At 47.2% G+C, this 18,096-nt stretch overlaps 1 protein-coding gene across 4 annotated transcripts in view; it reads left to right on the top strand.

Moving 5' to 3' along the window:
• mboat2a (membrane bound O-acyltransferase domain containing 2a) overlaps positions 1 to 18,096 on the top strand; it is a 247,239-nt gene that overhangs the window by 194,863 nt on the left and 34,280 nt on the right. For all 4 annotated transcript variants that reach the window (XM_072498734.1, XM_072498732.1, XM_072498733.1 and 1 more), the window contains 4 exons: positions 4,877 to 5,069; positions 8,020 to 8,123; positions 8,557 to 8,621; positions 15,748 to 15,880. In XM_072498734.1, coding sequence (XP_072354835.1) covers positions 4,877 to 5,069; positions 8,020 to 8,123; positions 8,557 to 8,621; positions 15,748 to 15,880 — 495 coding nt within the window. The remainder of the gene's footprint in view (positions 1 to 4,876; positions 5,070 to 8,019; positions 8,124 to 8,556; positions 8,622 to 15,747; positions 15,881 to 18,096) is intronic.

Genomic DNA, 18,096 nt, shown 5'->3' with positions numbered 1-18,096 from the left:
GTAAATCCTCTATCTCTCTGCTCTGCTCCCCCGGATGCACCACAAATAGCTCACTTTCCCCCATGTTCAGTTTATACCCTGAAAAATCCCCAAACTCCCCAAGGTTCCACATTATCTCTGGCATCCCCTCCGCCGGGTCCGCCACAATCATCCGCATACAGAGATACCCGGTGTTCTTCTCCCCCCCCCCCCCCCCCCCACTTCCTGGAACCCCTCAGTGCCATGGCCAGGGGTTCAATCGCCAGTGCAAACAATAACGGGGACAGAGGACATCCCTGCCTCGTCCCTCTTTGGAGCCGAAAATAGTCAGACCCCCGCCCATTCGTGACCACGCTCGCCATCGGGGCCCTATACAGCAACTGTACCCACCTGATATACCCGTCCCCAAAGCCAAATCTCCTCAACACCTCCCACAAATAATCCCACTCCACTCTATCAAATGCTTTCTCGGCATCCATCGCCACCACTATCTCTGCTTCCCCCTCTGGTGGGGGCATCATCATTACCCCTAGCAGCCTCCGTATATTTGTATTCAGCTGTCTCCCCTTCACAAACCCAGTTTGGTCCTCATGGACCACCCCCGGGACACAATCCTCTATCCTCATTGCCATTACCTTGGCCAGAATCTTAGCATCCACATTCAGGAGGGAAATGGGCCTGTATGACCCGCATTGCAGCGGGTCTTTTTCCTTCTTTAGGAGGAGCGATATCGTTGCCTCAGACATAGTCGGGGGCAGCTGCCCCCTTTCCCTCGCCTCATTAAAGGTTCTCATCAGTAGCGGGGCCAGCAAGTCCAAATATTTCTTATAGAATTCAACAGGGAATCCGTCTGGTCCCGGGGCCTTCCCCGCCTGCATGCTTCCAATCCCTTTCACTACTTCCTCCGTCTCAATCTGTGCTCCCAGCCCCACTCTCTCCTGTTCCTCCACCTTAGGAAATTCCAGCTGATCCAGAAAGCACATCATTCTCTCCTTCCCGTCCGGGGGCTGCGCTTCATATAATCTTTCATAAAATGCCTTGAACACTCCATTCACTCTCTCCGCTCCCTGCTCCATCTCCCCTTCCTCATCTCTCACCCCCCCCCCCCCCCCCATCTCCCTCGCTGCTCCCCTTTTCCTCAGTTGGTGGGCCAACAACCTACTCGCCTTCTCCCCATATTCGTACTGTACACCCTGTGCCTTCCTCCATTGTGCCTCTGCCTTACCCGTAGTCAACAAGTCAAATTCTATATGTAGCCTTTGCCTTTCCCTGTATAGTCCCTCCTCCGGTGCCTCCGCGTATTGTCTGTCCACCCTCAGCAGTTCTTTCAACAAGCGCTCCCTTTCCCTACCCTCCTGCTTTCCTTTATGTGCCCTAATAGATATCAGCTCCCCTCTAACCACTGCCTTCAGTGCCTCCCAGACCACTCCCACCTATACCTCCCCATTATCATTAATTTCCAAGTACCTTTCAATACACCCCCTCACCCTTAAACACACCCCCTCATCTGCCAATAATCCCATGTCCATTCTCCAGGGTGGAAGCTGTTGTTTTTCTTCCCCTATCTCCAGGTCCACCCAGTGTGGAGCATGATCCGAGATGGCTATAGCCGTGTACTCCGTCCCCGTCACCTTTGGGATCAGTGCCCTTCCCAAAACAAAAAAATCTTTCGTGAAAATACTTTATGTACATAGGAGAAAAACAAAAACTCCTTACTCCTAGGTCTACTAAATCTCCAGGGACCTACTCCTCCCATCTGCACCATAAAATCCTTAAGCACCCTAGCTGCAGCCGGCCTCCTTCCGGTCCTGGACCTCGATCTGTCCAGCCCTGGGTCCAGCACCGTATTAAAGTCTCCACCCATTACCAACTTCCCCATTTCTAGGTCCGGGATTCGTCCTAACATACGCCTCATAAAATTGGCATCATCCCAGTTCGGGGCATACACGTTCACCAATACCACCGCCTCCCCTTGCAGTTTGCCACTCACCATCACGTATCTGCCCCCACTATCTGCCACTATAGTCTTTGCCTCAAACATTACCCGCTTCCCCACTAGTATGGCCACCCCCCTGTTTTTTGCATCTAGCCCCGAATGAAACACCTGCCCCACCCATCCTTTGCGAAGTCTAACCTGGTCTGTCAGCTTCAGATGCGTCTCCTGAAGCATAACCACATCTGCCTTAAGTTTCTTTAGGTGTGCAAGTACCCGTGCCCTCTTAATCGGCCCGTTCAGCCCTCTCACATTCCACGTGATCAACCGGGTTGGGGGGCTCCACCCCCCCTTGACGACTAGCCATTTCCTTTTTCAATCCAGCTCCTCACCCGGTTCCCACGTAGCTGTATCCCCCCTATACCAGCTCCCCCTTCTCCCCAGCAGCAGCAACCCAGCTAACCCCCTCCCGCTAGATCCCAAGCTAGCGTAATTGCACCCCCCATGTTACTCCCAGAAGTCAGCAAACTCTGGCCGACCTCGGCTTCCCCCCGTGACCTCGGCTCACACTGTGCGAGGCCCCCTCCTTCCTGCTTCCCTGTTCCCGCCATGATTACCATAGCGCGGGAACAAAGCCCGTGCTTCCCCTTTTGGCCCCGCCCCCAATGGCCGGCGCCCACAGCTCCTCATCCTCCCTCACCCCCTCCCCCACGACATGGGGAAGAGAGAGAAGTTACAGGGTCGCAGGTTTAACAATCTGGGAAGTCTTCTCTTCCCCCTTTTCCCCCCTTCATCCCACAAATTCACCCCCCCACTTTTGTCCCAAACGTTCTTTTTCTGGCCCGCTCACTCCAGCTTCTCCTCGACAATAAATGTCCACGCTTCGTCTGCCGTTTCGAAATAGTGGTGTTTCCCTAGACGTGTGACCCACAGTCTTGCCGGTTGCAACATTCCGAATTTGACCTTCTTTTTATGCAACACCGCCTTGGCCCGATTAAAGCTTGCCCTCCTTCTCGCCACCTCCGCACTCCAATCTTGATACACGCGGATCACCGCATTCTCCCACCTACTGTTCCGAGTTTTCTTGGCCCATCTGAGGACCATCTCTCTGTCCTTGTATCGGAGAAATCTCACAACTATTGCTCGAGGAATTTCTCCAGCCCTCGGTCTTCGCGCCATAACTCGATAGGCTCCCTCCACCTCCAGCGGACCCGTCGGGGCCATTAACGAATGCAGCATCGTGCTCACATATGCCCCGACGTCCGCCCCTTCTGCACCTTCGGGAAGACCAAGAATCCTTAAGTTCTTCCTCCTCGCATTGTTCTCCAGCACCTCCAGCCTTTCCACACATCTCTTGTGTTGTGCCTCGTGGATCTCCGTTTTCACCACCAAGCCCTGTATGTCGTCTTCATTCTCAGCAGCCTTTGCCTTCACGACCCGAAGCTCCTGTTCCTGGGTCTTTTGCTCCTCCTTTAGCCCCTCAATCGCTTGTAATATCGGGGCCAACAGCTCCTTCTTCATCTCCTTTTTGAGTTCATCTACGCAACGCCGCAGGAACTCTTGTTGGTCAGGGCCCCATATTAAACTGCCTCCTTCCGACGCCATCTTGCTTTGTCCCTGCCTTCCTCGCTGCTGCTCTTGAGGATCCACAGCAATCCGGCTACTGTGCTCTCTTTTTTCCATCCGTGTCCAGGGGGGATTCCCTTCTGGATTACCGCAGTGTTATTTGCCGTTAAAATTGCCGATGGGACTCCTATTAAGAGCCCAAAGGTCCGTTCCACCGGGAGCTTCCGAAACGTGCGACTTCGCTGGTCATCGCCGCACCCGGAAGTCCTCTGGATGTTAGTTTTTATGGGGAGAATAGGACTAGGGAACACAGTTTAAGAGTAAGGTTTCCCAAGAGGGTTGTATGTGTATGGAATTGTTTTTCTCAAAGTATTGGAGGCAGGAACATTGAATTTATTCAAGGCTGATTTGGCTGGATTTTTGATAGACGAGGGAGACTAGAGTTACAGGGAGAGGGGGCAGACAAAGTGGGATTGACACGACAATCAGGTCATTCATGATCTTATTGAATGGTGGAGCAGGCTCGAAGGGCTGAATGGCCTATTCAGGCTCCTGAGTCCTATGTTCCTTTAAGTTGTTTCTGAGGTTTTGTGCACAATTTCTAAATGGCCCATTGGACAATGGCATCTAAGAAAAAGAAACTGCTGAAGTTACAGATAAGAATGATGCAATTATTTTGATCTGAAAGCAGGAATATAAAAAAGATAGAATTGCAGAGATATACTTTTAAAAATAATACTTCCCTATTCTCTTTTGCTTGCGTGTGTGCACGAGTTTTACAGCGAGGAAGATAGCAGATAGAAATCCATAAAAATCTAGAACAACTCTGGGAAGACAAATTTTGGCAAGTATCCTTTCTGCTTTGAAAAGAAAAAAAATTGCTGGCAACTCCCTGTGTCTGCATGGGTCTCACCCCCCACAGCCCAAAAAGATGTGTCGGGTAGGTGAATTGACCATGCTAAATTTCCCCTAAATTGGATAAAAGAATTGGGTACTCAAAAAAAAAAAAAAAAAAAAAAAAAAAATTTTTAGAAAGGAACTGCTGCCAACGTCTTTGATTTCCAGCATTTACACTTTACTATTTTTAAAATGTTTCCAGCCTGAAGAGCAATTAATTGGTTGAAATAACTACAATCTACTTTTAATGATTCAGTCATTTCTTGCTCCAAAAGTTTGAATTGAGCAACACTGGTAAAACCATGATATGGAATGTTAGTACTTAAGAAGGGTTGAAATATCAATTACTTGGATTAAGCGCTTTGAACTAATCAGAATTGACTATAGTATGAATTGCACTAACGTTGAGCAACAGTGCCAGATATATTTTTTAACCTGTGGATATTTAATGTTTTCATTTTATAATTTGAATGTTTAAATTCTTTCTGTGCTTTCTTTCAGAAACCTGTACTATTCAAGCTTCTAGTTTGCGGAATTTCTTTGTCATTTCATCTGACGGTCACGAAGGTGTTCCCAGTGGAATACAATATTGACAAAACCTTTGTGAATACGGTGTCCTTAACAATTCGAGTGCTGTACCTGTATTTTTCATTATTAGCTGCCAGGCCAAAATACTATTTTGCTTGGAATCTTGGTGAGCATTTCAAATGATTTTAAATGGAATGAGTCAAGTGTTTCAAATATTTGAGACTTTTTTTCTCTTGTACGCAGAATGTTGAAAAACGTGTTCTAATGGAATAACACTCTCAGGGCTAGAGTAGAGTTATGGTGACCCCAAGTGGTTACAAACATGAATAGATAAATGTAAACTTTTTTTCATCTTGATTTCACGTATAACATAATTTAGCTAGTCGAAACTTAATGTGTGCGTGCGTGCGACAGAAGAGAGACATTGGAGGAGGATCATGTGGTCAATTGTGGAAAAAGATTGTAGAGGTGGAGAAGGAAGAGAGGGGATAGTTTGTATGGCCACTCACAATGGGTGTCACCTGTGACTTTGATTGGTGCTATTTCAGCTTTGTGATGAGCAGAAACTTGAGGTACATGCATGGCTTTGAGAAGGATTAACACATTGGCGAGGAAAGGGATTTTGGCGTTGGGATGGTAATTTGGTGGCAAGTTTGAAAGGGATGGTCAGTACACAGAGTATGGGCTGTATTTTCTGTACTCCCGCCGGGTGTGTTCTGGGTGGGAGCGGGGGTGGTATGTAAAATAGAATAAATGCTCACCCCACCACCACCCTGCTCACCCCCATAATCTGGAATGTGGGCGTGGGCCAAAATTGTCAGCCTGTCCACCATATTCAAATAAATAATCACGGTTAATTAGGCTAGTATTCACTGACCCTGATGATATGCTGCCCATGCAATAAACGTTTGGCATAGGAAGCGGGCAGGCCGTTTTTTTTTTTTTTAAGTTCTTCAGGCAGCAAGGAATGGTGTTTTGCATTTTTGGGACTGCTATTTGTCAGTTGTGGGGTAGCCCTCCTCAGAGCAAACACTCTCTTCTTATGCACCCGTGGTCTTAAGCCCAACCATAGCATCCGCCTCCCTAACCTCCCCAAAGCTTCCCTGCCCAAGGCCTGCACATACCTGCTCCGGGGATTCACTGACTGTCTTCTGCCGCAATCCCCTCTGTTGCCACTCATGCACTTTTGGTGGGACAGATGGGGCTACTGGCCGGTCCAATTACCTGCAAATCCAGTGGGTAGAACTGAGGGACAGAAGTCTGTGCTCCTTGTTTAGCCTCCCCTCTGCGACGCCCACTTTTCCTCTGGGTGGTGGGGCTGTCATTTTCCGGCCCCCTCCTCTCCCTGTTTTGTTGGGCCCTCTGACGGGCTAAGGGATTTAAAAACTAGAGGAAATTACTGGTTCAGGAGAAAGACTGGAATCTCTGGGAGGTGTTTAATATGTTGGATGGACTTGTCTGGTGGTAGCTGGCATTGTCGTCCTTTGCGACCTTTTGGCCATCTTTTTTAATATAGACACAAATAATCTAAACTGTAATCATGAAGTTGTGCGGCAGCCCAATGAGAGCAATAGGAGTCAAATCTATAACCTAGCTTTTTTTCATTCTTTCATGGGTGTGAGTGTCATTGGCTAGGCCAGCGTTTATTAACCATCCTTGATATCCTTGGGAAAGTGGTGGTGAGCTACCTTCTTGAACTGTTGCATTCCATGTGGTGTAGGAATATGCAGTGCTGTGAGGAAGGAAGTTCCTGGATTTTGACACCGTGACAGTGAAGGAATGATGATTTTAGTTCCAGGTCAGGATGGTGTGTGGTTTGGAGTGGAACGTGCAAGTGGTGGTATCTGCTGCTCTTAACCTTCAAGGTGATGGAGGTCTCGGGTTTGCAAGGTACTGTTGAAGGAGCCTTGCCGGGTGCTGCAGTGCATTTTGTAGATTGTACGCGCTGCTGCCACTATGTTTTGGTGTGGAGGGAGTGAATGTTGAAGGTGGTGAATGGGGTAACAATCAAGCAGGCTACTTTATCCTGGATGGTGTCATGCTTCCTAAGTGGTGTTGGACCTGCACTCATCTTGCAACTTGTAGATGGTGAACAGACTTTGGGGAGTAAGGAAGTGAGTTACTCCCTCCAGGATTCCTAGCTTCTAGCCTTGTATCCAAAGCATTTATTTATATGGCTGGCCCAGTTTGGTTTCCAATCAGTGGTAAGACCCCCACCCCCCTCAACATTTTGATAGTAGGGGACCGTGATGGTAAGTCGTTTGAATATCAAAGGGACATGGTTGGATTCTCCCTTGGTGGAGATGGTCATTACCCGGCACTTGTGTGGTGTGAATCAGCCCAAACCTGAATGTTGTCCAGGTTGCATTTCGATATGGATTGCTTCAGTATTGTAGGAGTCACAAATGGTGCTGAACATTAAGCAATCATCAGCTAACATCTCCATTTCTGACCTTATGACGGAAGGAAGGTTATTGATGAAACGGCAGAACATGGTAGGGCCTAAGACACACTACCTTGAGGCACTCCTGCTGGAACTGAGGTTGATTAACCCCCATCAACCACTGAGCTTTGGTGAGCAGGTTAATGCTGAGTAAGTGCCACTTGATAGCACTGTCGATGACACCTTCCATCGAGATTAGACCAGGCAGTAATTGGCCAGGTTGATTTGTCTGGATTTTTGTGGATGGAACATACCTGGGGTCCGGGAAGTCTGTCCGGAAGTTCACACTTTAGGAGAAATCAAATATTTGCTTTCGCTATAATACAACAAAAAGCAATTCTAACACTGACATCTATAAAACTGAATTGGAGAATTAGATCACATATTTTTGTAAATACATATATAGTGAAGAAAAGCTCTTGAATATATTCATACCTGGGGTCCGGGAAGTCTGTCCGGAAGTTCACACTTTAGGAGAAATCAAATATTTGCTTTCGCTATAATACAACAAAAAGCAATTCTAACACTGACATCTATAAAACTGAATTGGAGAATTAGATCACATATTTTTGTAAATACATATATAGTGAAGAAAAGCTCTTGAATATATTCATAGAACAGTACTTTAAAAATAAGTGATTGTCATTGTAGCATTCCATTTTATTTTGAACAGCTGATGCTATCAACAATGCTGCAGGATTTGGCTTCAATGGTTATGATGAGAAAGGCAATGCTCGTTGGGACTTGATTTCAAATTTAAATATTGTTAACATTGAGGTGAGAATTATTTTTGGTTGCCTTTTTTTTAACTAGGGCAATTGCTAATTTGTAGCCCACCCCCAATAATTTCCTCTAATTATCTAGACCTTGCTGTGCCTGTAAGCTAAAGGCTGCATATCTTTGCTCTTTGATCAAGATCTGAAACTGGAATGTGTGCATGGGTAACCTCGAATGATTGTGCAATCCCTTTGTGGCCTCCACTTTCTTCCTTCTGTGACAGAAAGGTGCTCTTTCTCTTGAGACGTAGCATGTTGATCCTTCATTATTGAAATAAACCTAGATTTTGATTGAAATAATGACATTTCCCCACCAAGATTCAAAAATGTAAATTTTCCCTACCCACCCTACTGGAGCTTTCCTTTCCTATATTTGTCCTATGCATATCAAAATAATCCACATCATTTCCACTTTGTTGTTTTTTTTTCTTCAGTTTGCAACAAGCTTTAAAATGTTCATTGACAACTGGAACATACAGACATCACACTGGTTTAAAAGGTAATGGTGTGGCATTTGTACTTTTTAAGGAATAACAATGATTTACTGTAGCGCTCGATGTCCGTTCTTGCACCATGTTGACTGGTTGCAGATTATGTTGCATCCCTATGCTGCAACAGGGAGGCTGGTTATATTGTATTCCTGCTCCGTAATGGCAGGATACTGTCTATGATGTTTCCTTCTGCTGCAATAGTAAGCTCTGGCATTGTGACCTGGGCATGCTTCCAATATATTTAACTTATACTCACCAGATGAAACCGAGTTATAGAAGCACACAGCACAGAAAAAGCCCTTGGCCCATCACGTCTGTGCTGGTCAAAAACAACCACCTAACCATTCTAATCCCATTTTCCAGCATTTGACCTATAGCCTTGTATATGCTGGGATCACAAGTGCACATCTAAATACTTCTTAAATGTTATGAGGATCTCTGCCTCCATTATCCTTTCAGACAGTGAATTCCAAACTCCCACCACCCTCTGGGTTAAAAAGGTTTTTTCCTCACATCCCCTCTAAACTTAGTCCCTTACCTTAAATCTATGACCCCTGGTCATTGACCCCCTCCACCAAGGGGAAAAGTTCCTTCCTGTCTATCTATGTCCCTCATAATTTTATACATTTCAATAATGTCCCCCCTCGGTCTCCTCCACTCCCAAGGAAAACAGTCCAAGTCTATCCAATCTCTCTTCAAACTTTCTAACCCAGGCAACATCCTGGTAAATCTCCTCTGCACCCTTTCCAGTGCTATCACATCCCTCCTGTAATGTAGATTCCAGAACTGCACGCAATACTCTAGCTGTGGCCTAACCAATGTTTTATACAGTTCCAGCATAACCTTCCTGCTCTTAAGCAAGAAGATGGTGGCATTGTGGTATTTTCACTGGACTAGTAATCCAGAGACCCAGGATAATGATCTGGGAACCCGGGTTTGAATCCCATCACGGCAGGTGATGGAATTTGGAGCTTAATAAAATATCTGGAATTAAAAGCCTAATGATGACCATGAAATAAATCATTGTCGATTGTTGTAAAAACCCACCTGGTTCACGGAAATCTGCCATCCTTACCTGGTCTGGCCTACATGTGACTCCAGACCCACAGCAATGTGGTTGACTCTTAACTGCCCCCTCCGGGATGAGCCATAAATGCTGGCATACCCTACGACACCCACGTCCCATGAACAAATTTTTTAAAAACTCTGTTCCTCAGCGAATAAAGGCAAGAATACCAAATGCCTTTTTTTTTAACGTATTACAAACATTAAAAAACACAAATAAACACCCCGGGAAACATACTTCCCAACAATCAACTATACAGTCTGTACAGATTTTCCCCCATGTGACAAATAGCTCGTCAAACACGGTCTAACCGCAGCAAGTCATATAGGTCACCCAACCATGCAGCTACCCCTGGTGGCGATGCCGACTGCCACTCCAGCCATATGCCTTCTTAACCACTGTATCCACCTGCACACCAAGATCCCTCTGATTCTCTGTGCTTCCCGGAGTCCTGCCGCTTATTATATATTCCTTTGCCTAGTTTGTCCCGCCTAAGTGCAGAACCTCATACTTATCTGGATTGAATTCCATTTGTCTATATCCTCCTGTAATCAAAGGCTATCCTCCTCAGTATTTACTACCCCACAAACTTTTGTTTCATCCGCAAATCTACCAATCAATCCTTCTACATTCATATCTAAATCATTTATATTATAATAATAGAAATGTTTACAGAAGTAGCTGGCATGGTGAGATATTGAATGAATGAATGATCCAATAAAGTGCTCAATTTTGGAAACAAAAGTTAATCAAACAAAGCAATCAGACAAGACCTTTTTGAATATTATAGAACATTAGATAGATACTCCCCAATGAAATCAACAATCTTGTTCAAAAGTAGTGCTTCTATGAATAATGTCAATGTGCAAGTTTCTGGGGCTGAATTTATCTCCAGGATAATGTCTTCAAGAGTCCTGTGAAGATTAAACAATGTTTTTTTAGGCAAACAGAAGTTAAAGGCTGCAATGCAGCATACAGTCTCGGGCGGGGCAACCATCATGTCGGTCCCAATCCTGGCTGGCTTTTCAGTACCTGGCTCATGGACTCCAGCTGCTAGGCCCCGATCCCTCAGCAGGGGAGCTCATATTCCACGAGCCTCAAAGAGAAATCAGTCGGATCATCACAATGGGTCTTGAGGGTTGTTGCATCCCTCCTCCCTGAAGTTTGTAGGTTCCTCTGTTGCCGGAGGTCTCCTTCACCACTTTGCCTGTAGTTTTGTTTCCAGGGAATGGGTCAGAGGTTGTGTAACGCTTTGGGGAGCGTCACGTACTGTCCGCCCTTGGTTTAGACCATATAAGAGACTGGTCCAGCCTCCTCTACTACAGTCCCCAGTATCCACTGGGCACCATCCCCAAAATTCCGTACAGTGTCCCATGGTTTGGACCCTCTATCCTGCTTCCGATGGTCATGGTACTTTTTCTGGAGATCTGGGCGGGATTCTCCGACCCCCCCGCCGGGTCGGAGAATCGCCGGGGGCTGGCGTGAATCCCGCCCCCGCCGGTTGCCGAATTCTCCGGCACCGGATATTCGGCGGGGGTGGGAATCGCGCCGCGCCGGTTGGCGCCCCCCACCCCCGGCAATTCTCCAGCCCGCGATGGGCCGAAGTCCTGCTGCTGGAATGCCTGTCCCGCCGGCGAGAATCAAACCACCTCTCTTACCGGCGGCGCGGGTGGGCTCCGGGGTCCTGGGGGGGGGCGCGGGGCGATCTGGCCCCGGGGGGTGCCCCCACGGTGGCCTGGCCCGCGATCGGGGCCCACCGATCCGCGGGCGGGCCTGTGCCGTGGGGGCACTCTTTTCCTTCAGCCTTTGCCATGGTCTCCACTATGGCGGAGGCGGAAGAGACCCCCTCCACTGCGCATGCGCGGGGATGCCGTGAGCGGCCGCTGACACTCCCGTGCATGCGCCGCACGGCAAAGTCATTTCCGCGCCAGCTGGCGGGGCACCAAAGGCCTTTCCCTCCAGCTGGCGGGGCGGAAATCAGTCCGGCGCGGGCCTAGCCTCTCAAGGTGAGGGCTCGGCCCCTCAAGTTGCGGAGAATTCCGCACTTTTGGGGCGGCGCAATGCCGGACTGATTTGCGCCGTTTTTGGCACCGGTCGGCGGACATCGTGCCGATTGCGGAGAATCCCACCCCTAGTTTCTTCTCCACTTTCCCACTAAGATAAGGGAACGTTAGGCGGAGTCTTCCGCCTGTTAATAAATCTGCTGGTGCTATCCTAGTCGTTATATGCGGCATGTCTGATCGTTGAACAGGAAAAGTGGCAGTTTCGCCTCCATGGATCCTGCGGCTTGTTTAGTTATGCCCCTCTTAAAATCTTGGATAGACTTGTCCTCTGACCAGGGCGACGTGCTCGCTGATTGTTCTGGCATTCCCGTTCCCAGAGGATCCTGTGACCACAGGTGCAGCATCTGTGTGAGTCGTCTTCCTAGAGCTCAGGAGAGTTGTCTCCCTGGGCTGGAGTGGCTCTTAGCTAATGGGTCTGACCACAACTTGCTCGGGTGCCAAGTGGATCCCATAGGCTCTGCTCTTGGGAGGAGTTACTTGCCGGAATGAGGGAGCGCCCAATGCCATTTGCCTCTATATCCTCGGTCCTGGACGCCCTTCGCCGCATTTCCACATGAGAGGGATCATTCTTTGGCCCTTTTTAAGTCCAAGTTCAAAGAAGGTTCTGCTGAAAAAATATACGTTGGGTTGTGATGTTGTTTTTGCCACACACTAAGCAGTCCCACAGCATTTCTAGAATGGATGGCCAATAGCCGAAATGCTCAGCCAACTTGCGTAGGCCCATCAGGAATTCTGTGACTGAGCAGCATGGTGGCACAGTCGTTAGCACTGCTGCTTCATGGCACTGAGGACCTGGGTTTCATGCCAGCCCTGGGTCACTGTCCATGTGGAGTTTGCACATTCTCCCTGTATTTGCATGGGTTTCGCCCCCACAACCCAAAAATGTGCATGGTAGGTGAATTTGCCACGCTAAATTGTCCGTTAACAGGAAAAATGAATTGGGTACTCAGAATTTATTTTTAAAAGGGAATTCCGCGGCTGACTCCCCAGGGGTTCACCTGGCCATGTTGAACCTGTACATCAGTACTATCACTGACGGTTTGGGGTCATAATAGTCTGCCACAAGTGCTACCAGCTCATCATAGGTCTTTCAATCTGGGGCTTCCGGGAAGATAAGGCATTTTGATCAAAGGTTGGGGCTCTGCAAGTGGTCAGGAGTATGACCTTTTGTCGGTCGTTTCCCGTAATTGCATTGGCCTGAAAGAAATACCGCATCTGTTCAGCATACTGAGCCCAATCTTCTACGCCTGCGTCAAAAGCCTCCAGTCTCCCAAAAAACAGCATTTTAAAACTTGCTCCGACCCTGTTCTTATGCTGACGAATTCAAACATGGTACGGACCTCCAGAATCACAGCTGTAGTTTTTCCTCGTCGACAGTATAATATCTTCAGGAATTCCGAGAATGTTAAACAGGAAAATTGAAGGCCAGAACATGGCATATGCCCATAAGTCTGCTGGGACAACTGGTCATGCCAGTCCCAATCCTGCCTGGCTTTTAAGTACCTGGTTCACGAGCCCCAGCTGCTAGGCCTCCGCCCCTCAGTGGGGAAGTTCGTATTCCACAAGCCCCACTGGGAGATCAATCGTGTTATCCCCGTGGGTCTCGTGAGGGTTATTATATCCACTTGAGGCAAAACAAACCAAAATTAATATAGGAAATATGTTTTTTTTAATTCTCTACTCCATTCATTTGAAAACTAATACCAACTTTGAAGTTTGTTCTGTCAGTTCAAAGTGGTGGGCTGAAAATTACCAATAATCTTTACAACTGATAAACATCGGCAAAAGATAACTACTTGTTCGTCAACGTTGCAAATATACATGTTGCAAAGATCATGGCCCAAGTTCATCAATTGACACAATGTCGACAAAAATACCCAATTCAAAGTATCACTCGCTATATTGATTTTTTTTTTTCTCCTAATTGAAGGAAAGCAGCTGGGATACCTGAAGTTTATCCTGATGGGATGACAATTAAAACATGTTAAAAGAGTGCAGCACAGTGGGTGGGTTAGCACTACTGCCTCACGGCTCCGAGGTCCCAGGTTCAATCCCAGCTCTGGGTCACTGTCCGTGTGGAGTTTGCACATTCTCCCCATGTTTACGTGGGTTTCGCCCCCATAACCCAAAAAGATGTGCAGGTTAGGTGAATTGGCCACGCTAAATTGCCCCTTAATTGGAAAAAATTAATTGGGTACTCTAAATTTATTTTAAAAAGGAAAAATAGCATGTTAAAGTACAAAAGCAAATTTGTCCCCTTCAAAGTGGGACTGTGGCTTGACCTCAATTCCCCCTCATGAGGTAAACAAGCTGATTTATTTTTTTTACCCCAAAGGTGCAATCGCCATTATAAATGTTGTGCCCAAACTCCTATTTTTGAAGTAAACCAAGTGGAGCAATATGATGGGGTGTAGGAACATAGAACACAGAACATACAGTGCAGAAGGTGGCCATTCGTCCCATCGTGTCTGCACCGACCCATTTAAGCCCTCCCTTCCACCCTATCCCCGGAACCCAATAACCCCTCCTAACCTTTTTGGACACTTAAGGACAATTTAGCATGGCTAATCCACGTAAACTGCACGTCTTTGGACTGTGGGAGGAAACCAGAGCACCCGGAGGAAACCCATGCAGAAACGGGGAGAACGTGCAGACTCCACACAGACACTGACCCAGCGGGGAATCAAACCTGGGACCCTGGCGCTGTGAAGCCACAGTGCTAGCCACTTGTGCTACCATGCTGTCCACTAGTGTCGTGGACAGCACGGTACAATGCTTTTTTTTTCATGCTGTACATTAAATGTGGTGAAGAATTGCTCAGCGAGGTTAAAACAAAAAAGCTATTTTTCCTGGGGAGAGATGGATATTCAAGTGCCAATTTAATTAATTTTGTGCATCTTCTTTCTACTCTCTGAAAGTCTGTCATTGAAGGCCACATGTGGGAGAAGTACAAAATTTAATCCCACATTCTAATGCTTTGTGGCTTTGGTCTGCCAGAACCTCTTGTATCCTGCTTTCATTTCAATCACTGTTCAAACTACCTGTATGCCAACTATATTAATTACAATATGATTTTGATATTTACAAAGTATGAAGGTTGCAGGTTGACTTGGAGTGGGGCGGTGGTGACAGGAAGAATGAAATGTGACTTTCTTAAAACCTGGTTTTACATCTGTCATGTGAGAAATTCCATACTTTTTATCTGTTAGACATTTCTTGGTTCTAAGTTTTGATGGAAATTGTTGTCCATCCACAGGAGTTGCAAGAGCTTTGTTTCCAATGACTTGTTGCAGAACTAAATGTGTTTAAGCACTGCTGAGCCCAACTGCTCACTTCATAGAATCAGCATGGGAGGGGAAAGAGTTGTGGTTTTTTAACTGATGCTTGTGAATTAAACAAATGTATTTCCTTTTCCCCAGTTGAACTCTTCACAGCTCTTCCCTGGTTTTCTATATGATTTTACAAAGTATTCAATTATTGATAGTTTTAACTATTTTGAATTAATCCTTTTATTTACAAGAGGAGAGCTTTGCTAACATGTTCACTATTACAGTGGTTACTGATGTATACAATAAACAGAGGTACAAGTTCAGTGTTCATGTTAATAGCTTGGTTCTCAAGGTCACTGTCAATGTCTATGCCACCTCTGGCTTCAGTCTAGCCATTCGCATGTGGAGTTGAACATTTTCCAATTTGGAAATTGCTTATCTACAACTTAACCAATAACATGGCTTTGTTTCATAATTTCACCAATACCCGGTGATTAGAATTTTTGACTGGTGCCAATATAGATAAGAGAACAGCATTTATCGGTAACCAAAACAGTAATCAATGTTGGGAGTCTTCGTTGCTATTGTTGAACCCCATGCTTTCCCTCTTGAGAACTTTGTTGTTTAAATCTTGTAATAAAGTAGTCAGTCTAATAGACATTCCTTAAGTTAATTAGAAGTTGTTTATATCAATTCATTATCTAAACTGAGTTAATTTACCTGCCTTTTGTTTCAGAGTTTGCTATGATCGCTGCCTTTATTATCCAACAGTAGCAACATTTGTGCTTTCTGCAATGTGGCATGGAGTGTATCCAGGTTATTACATGACATTTTTTACAGGAATACCAATGACATTAGCAGCACGCGCAGTAAGTAATGATTTCATTTTTAGTTTTCTATATTTATTGAAGCAACTTGGTACCCATTGTATTTTAAATGTTCCTCCTTTGCTTCCAAGAGGCAAAACATTTCCAGTGGGAAATAGTTTTGCAATGATAGTAATTAAAAAGATGACACTTATTCTGTTGCAAAATGTATCTAATTTTTATGTTATTCACAATTGATGGACATAAATTCTGTATTTTTAAAATTCTGTATTTTTGTGAGTAGGATAGTTGGGAGAAATTAATTTTTCATTTTCATCAAAGCCTTGGCTGGCCATAAACTTTCATTTATTGGTAACAAGTATCCATGCGCACAACTGTATGCAAGCTTTTTCATAACTCTTCTAAAATAAAGACACTAGGCGGAATTCTCCATCCAGCAACGCCAGAATCACAAATCACGATTGGGTGGATAATCGGACGGGAGGTGAAAATCATGGCCGGCACTGGGCGCCCAATGGAATGCCATGCTCCGGTGCCTCGATAGCAGCATCAATGCATTCTATTCTGCATGTACAGTAAATGCCGTTGGCATATCATTAACGGGTCCGACCCGGTATTCTCTGGAGCTCCCGTTATGCTCCGCCTCAATTACATACATTTAGTCAGGAGGAATTACCGATGGCAAGGTTCATTTGTGGTTTCAAAAACAGGAAACGGGTGCCGTGGCTGCTGAGGGAGAGAGAGAGAGAGAGAAGGTAGGACACGTTCCCAGAGGCGGTACTGTGGGCTGCCGGTCCTACCACTGGTAGGGCTGTGCCAGGACCGGTGGGGCAGAGTAGTGTGGGGGGGGGGGGGCGACTAGCAAATGGGCAATGGCATCAGGGTGCCCCCCCACCTCGGAACCAGAGCGTTGTCCAGGCACGGACCGCTATTGCCGCAGTGTGCAGGGCAACCATCTTGCTGCGCGCACCACTGACCGCCCACTGTGGCTCATAGGGTGAGCAGAGTGACACCGGCCGTATGAGTGAACAGATGCCTCCAACCCACTCACAACCTTTGCCATCCATTGTCAGGGCACCCAAGGGCAGCGCCCATGGTAACCCTTACAGGCGGTCACTGGATGGGGGCCGCAGAGTACTGCTGGCATGGGTCGCGCCAGCCACCGGTACGCGTGCCAGCAAGGACATATCTGCCAGATCATGGCGCACCTGGATTTGCAGGTGTATGGGGAGGATACCCGCTCCCGGTGGCAGTCAAGGTGACGGTCGCCCTGAACTTGAACGACCGCAGGGCCCTTCCAGGTCCGGAATTTATGACCTCAATGCACAGGTGCATCCACGCCGTCATGGATGCCGTATGGTCCCGCGAGACACAATATATCAAATTCAATATGGACTGAGCCCACCAGGATGCCCAGACAGCGAGGTTTGCTGCCATCGCCAGGATGGTCCAGGGGATGCATGTCCCCCGACAAGAGGGCTCATGACTGGCCAGACTTAACAAAACAAAGAGGTTCCACTCGGTGAATGTGCAGCTGGGGTGTGACCATGAGATGCACATCTGCACCCGATACCTAGGAAGTGTGCGCATGCTTTCACCCTGGCACACTCTATGGTTCCTGATACCTTTGAGGCTCACCCCCGGGTGAGGGGCTGGCTCCTGGGTGTCGGAGGTTATCCACTGCAGTCGTAGCTGATGATGCCTATCCAGACACCATAAGACAAAGGAGCAGAATTAGACCATTCGGCCCATCAAGTCTGCTCCACCATTCAATCATGTCATATGTTTCTCACCCCATTCTCTTGTCTTCTCCCCATATCCCTGATACCCTTATTAATCAATAGAGGCCACAGACTGATGCGGAGACCCTCTACAGCACGCCCATGCTGTGTGTGTGATCGAGCGGTGCTTCGGCATCCTAAAGATGCAGTACAAGTACCTGGACCGCCCTGGAGGGGCCCTTCAGTTTAGTGCTAGGAGAGTCTCCCACATCGTGGTGGCCTGCTGTATCTTCCACAACATCGCACAGCAGAGGGGCGACGTGCTGGAGGAGGGGATGAACGTCTGACTAAGAGGATGCGGAGGAGGGCCAGGATGGGCATGGTACAGGACCCGGGTAGACACAGGAGGCCGGACAACGTGTGTGCCTTGGCCGGTGTGCACGTGACGCTCTAATCGCCTCCAGGTTCACCAACTACGGGGCATGGCGAATGGCAGGCACACAACCCCCATCCCCATACACACACCACCACCATCTC

The sequence above is a fragment of the Scyliorhinus torazame genome, chromosome 4 (assembly GCF_047496885.1).
Source record: "Scyliorhinus torazame isolate Kashiwa2021f chromosome 4, sScyTor2.1, whole genome shotgun sequence".
Lineage (NCBI taxonomy): Eukaryota > Metazoa > Chordata > Chondrichthyes > Carcharhiniformes > Scyliorhinidae > Scyliorhinus > Scyliorhinus torazame.
The sequence above is the reverse complement of the archived record's forward strand: the minus strand, read 5'-3'. Positions and strand labels throughout refer to the sequence as shown.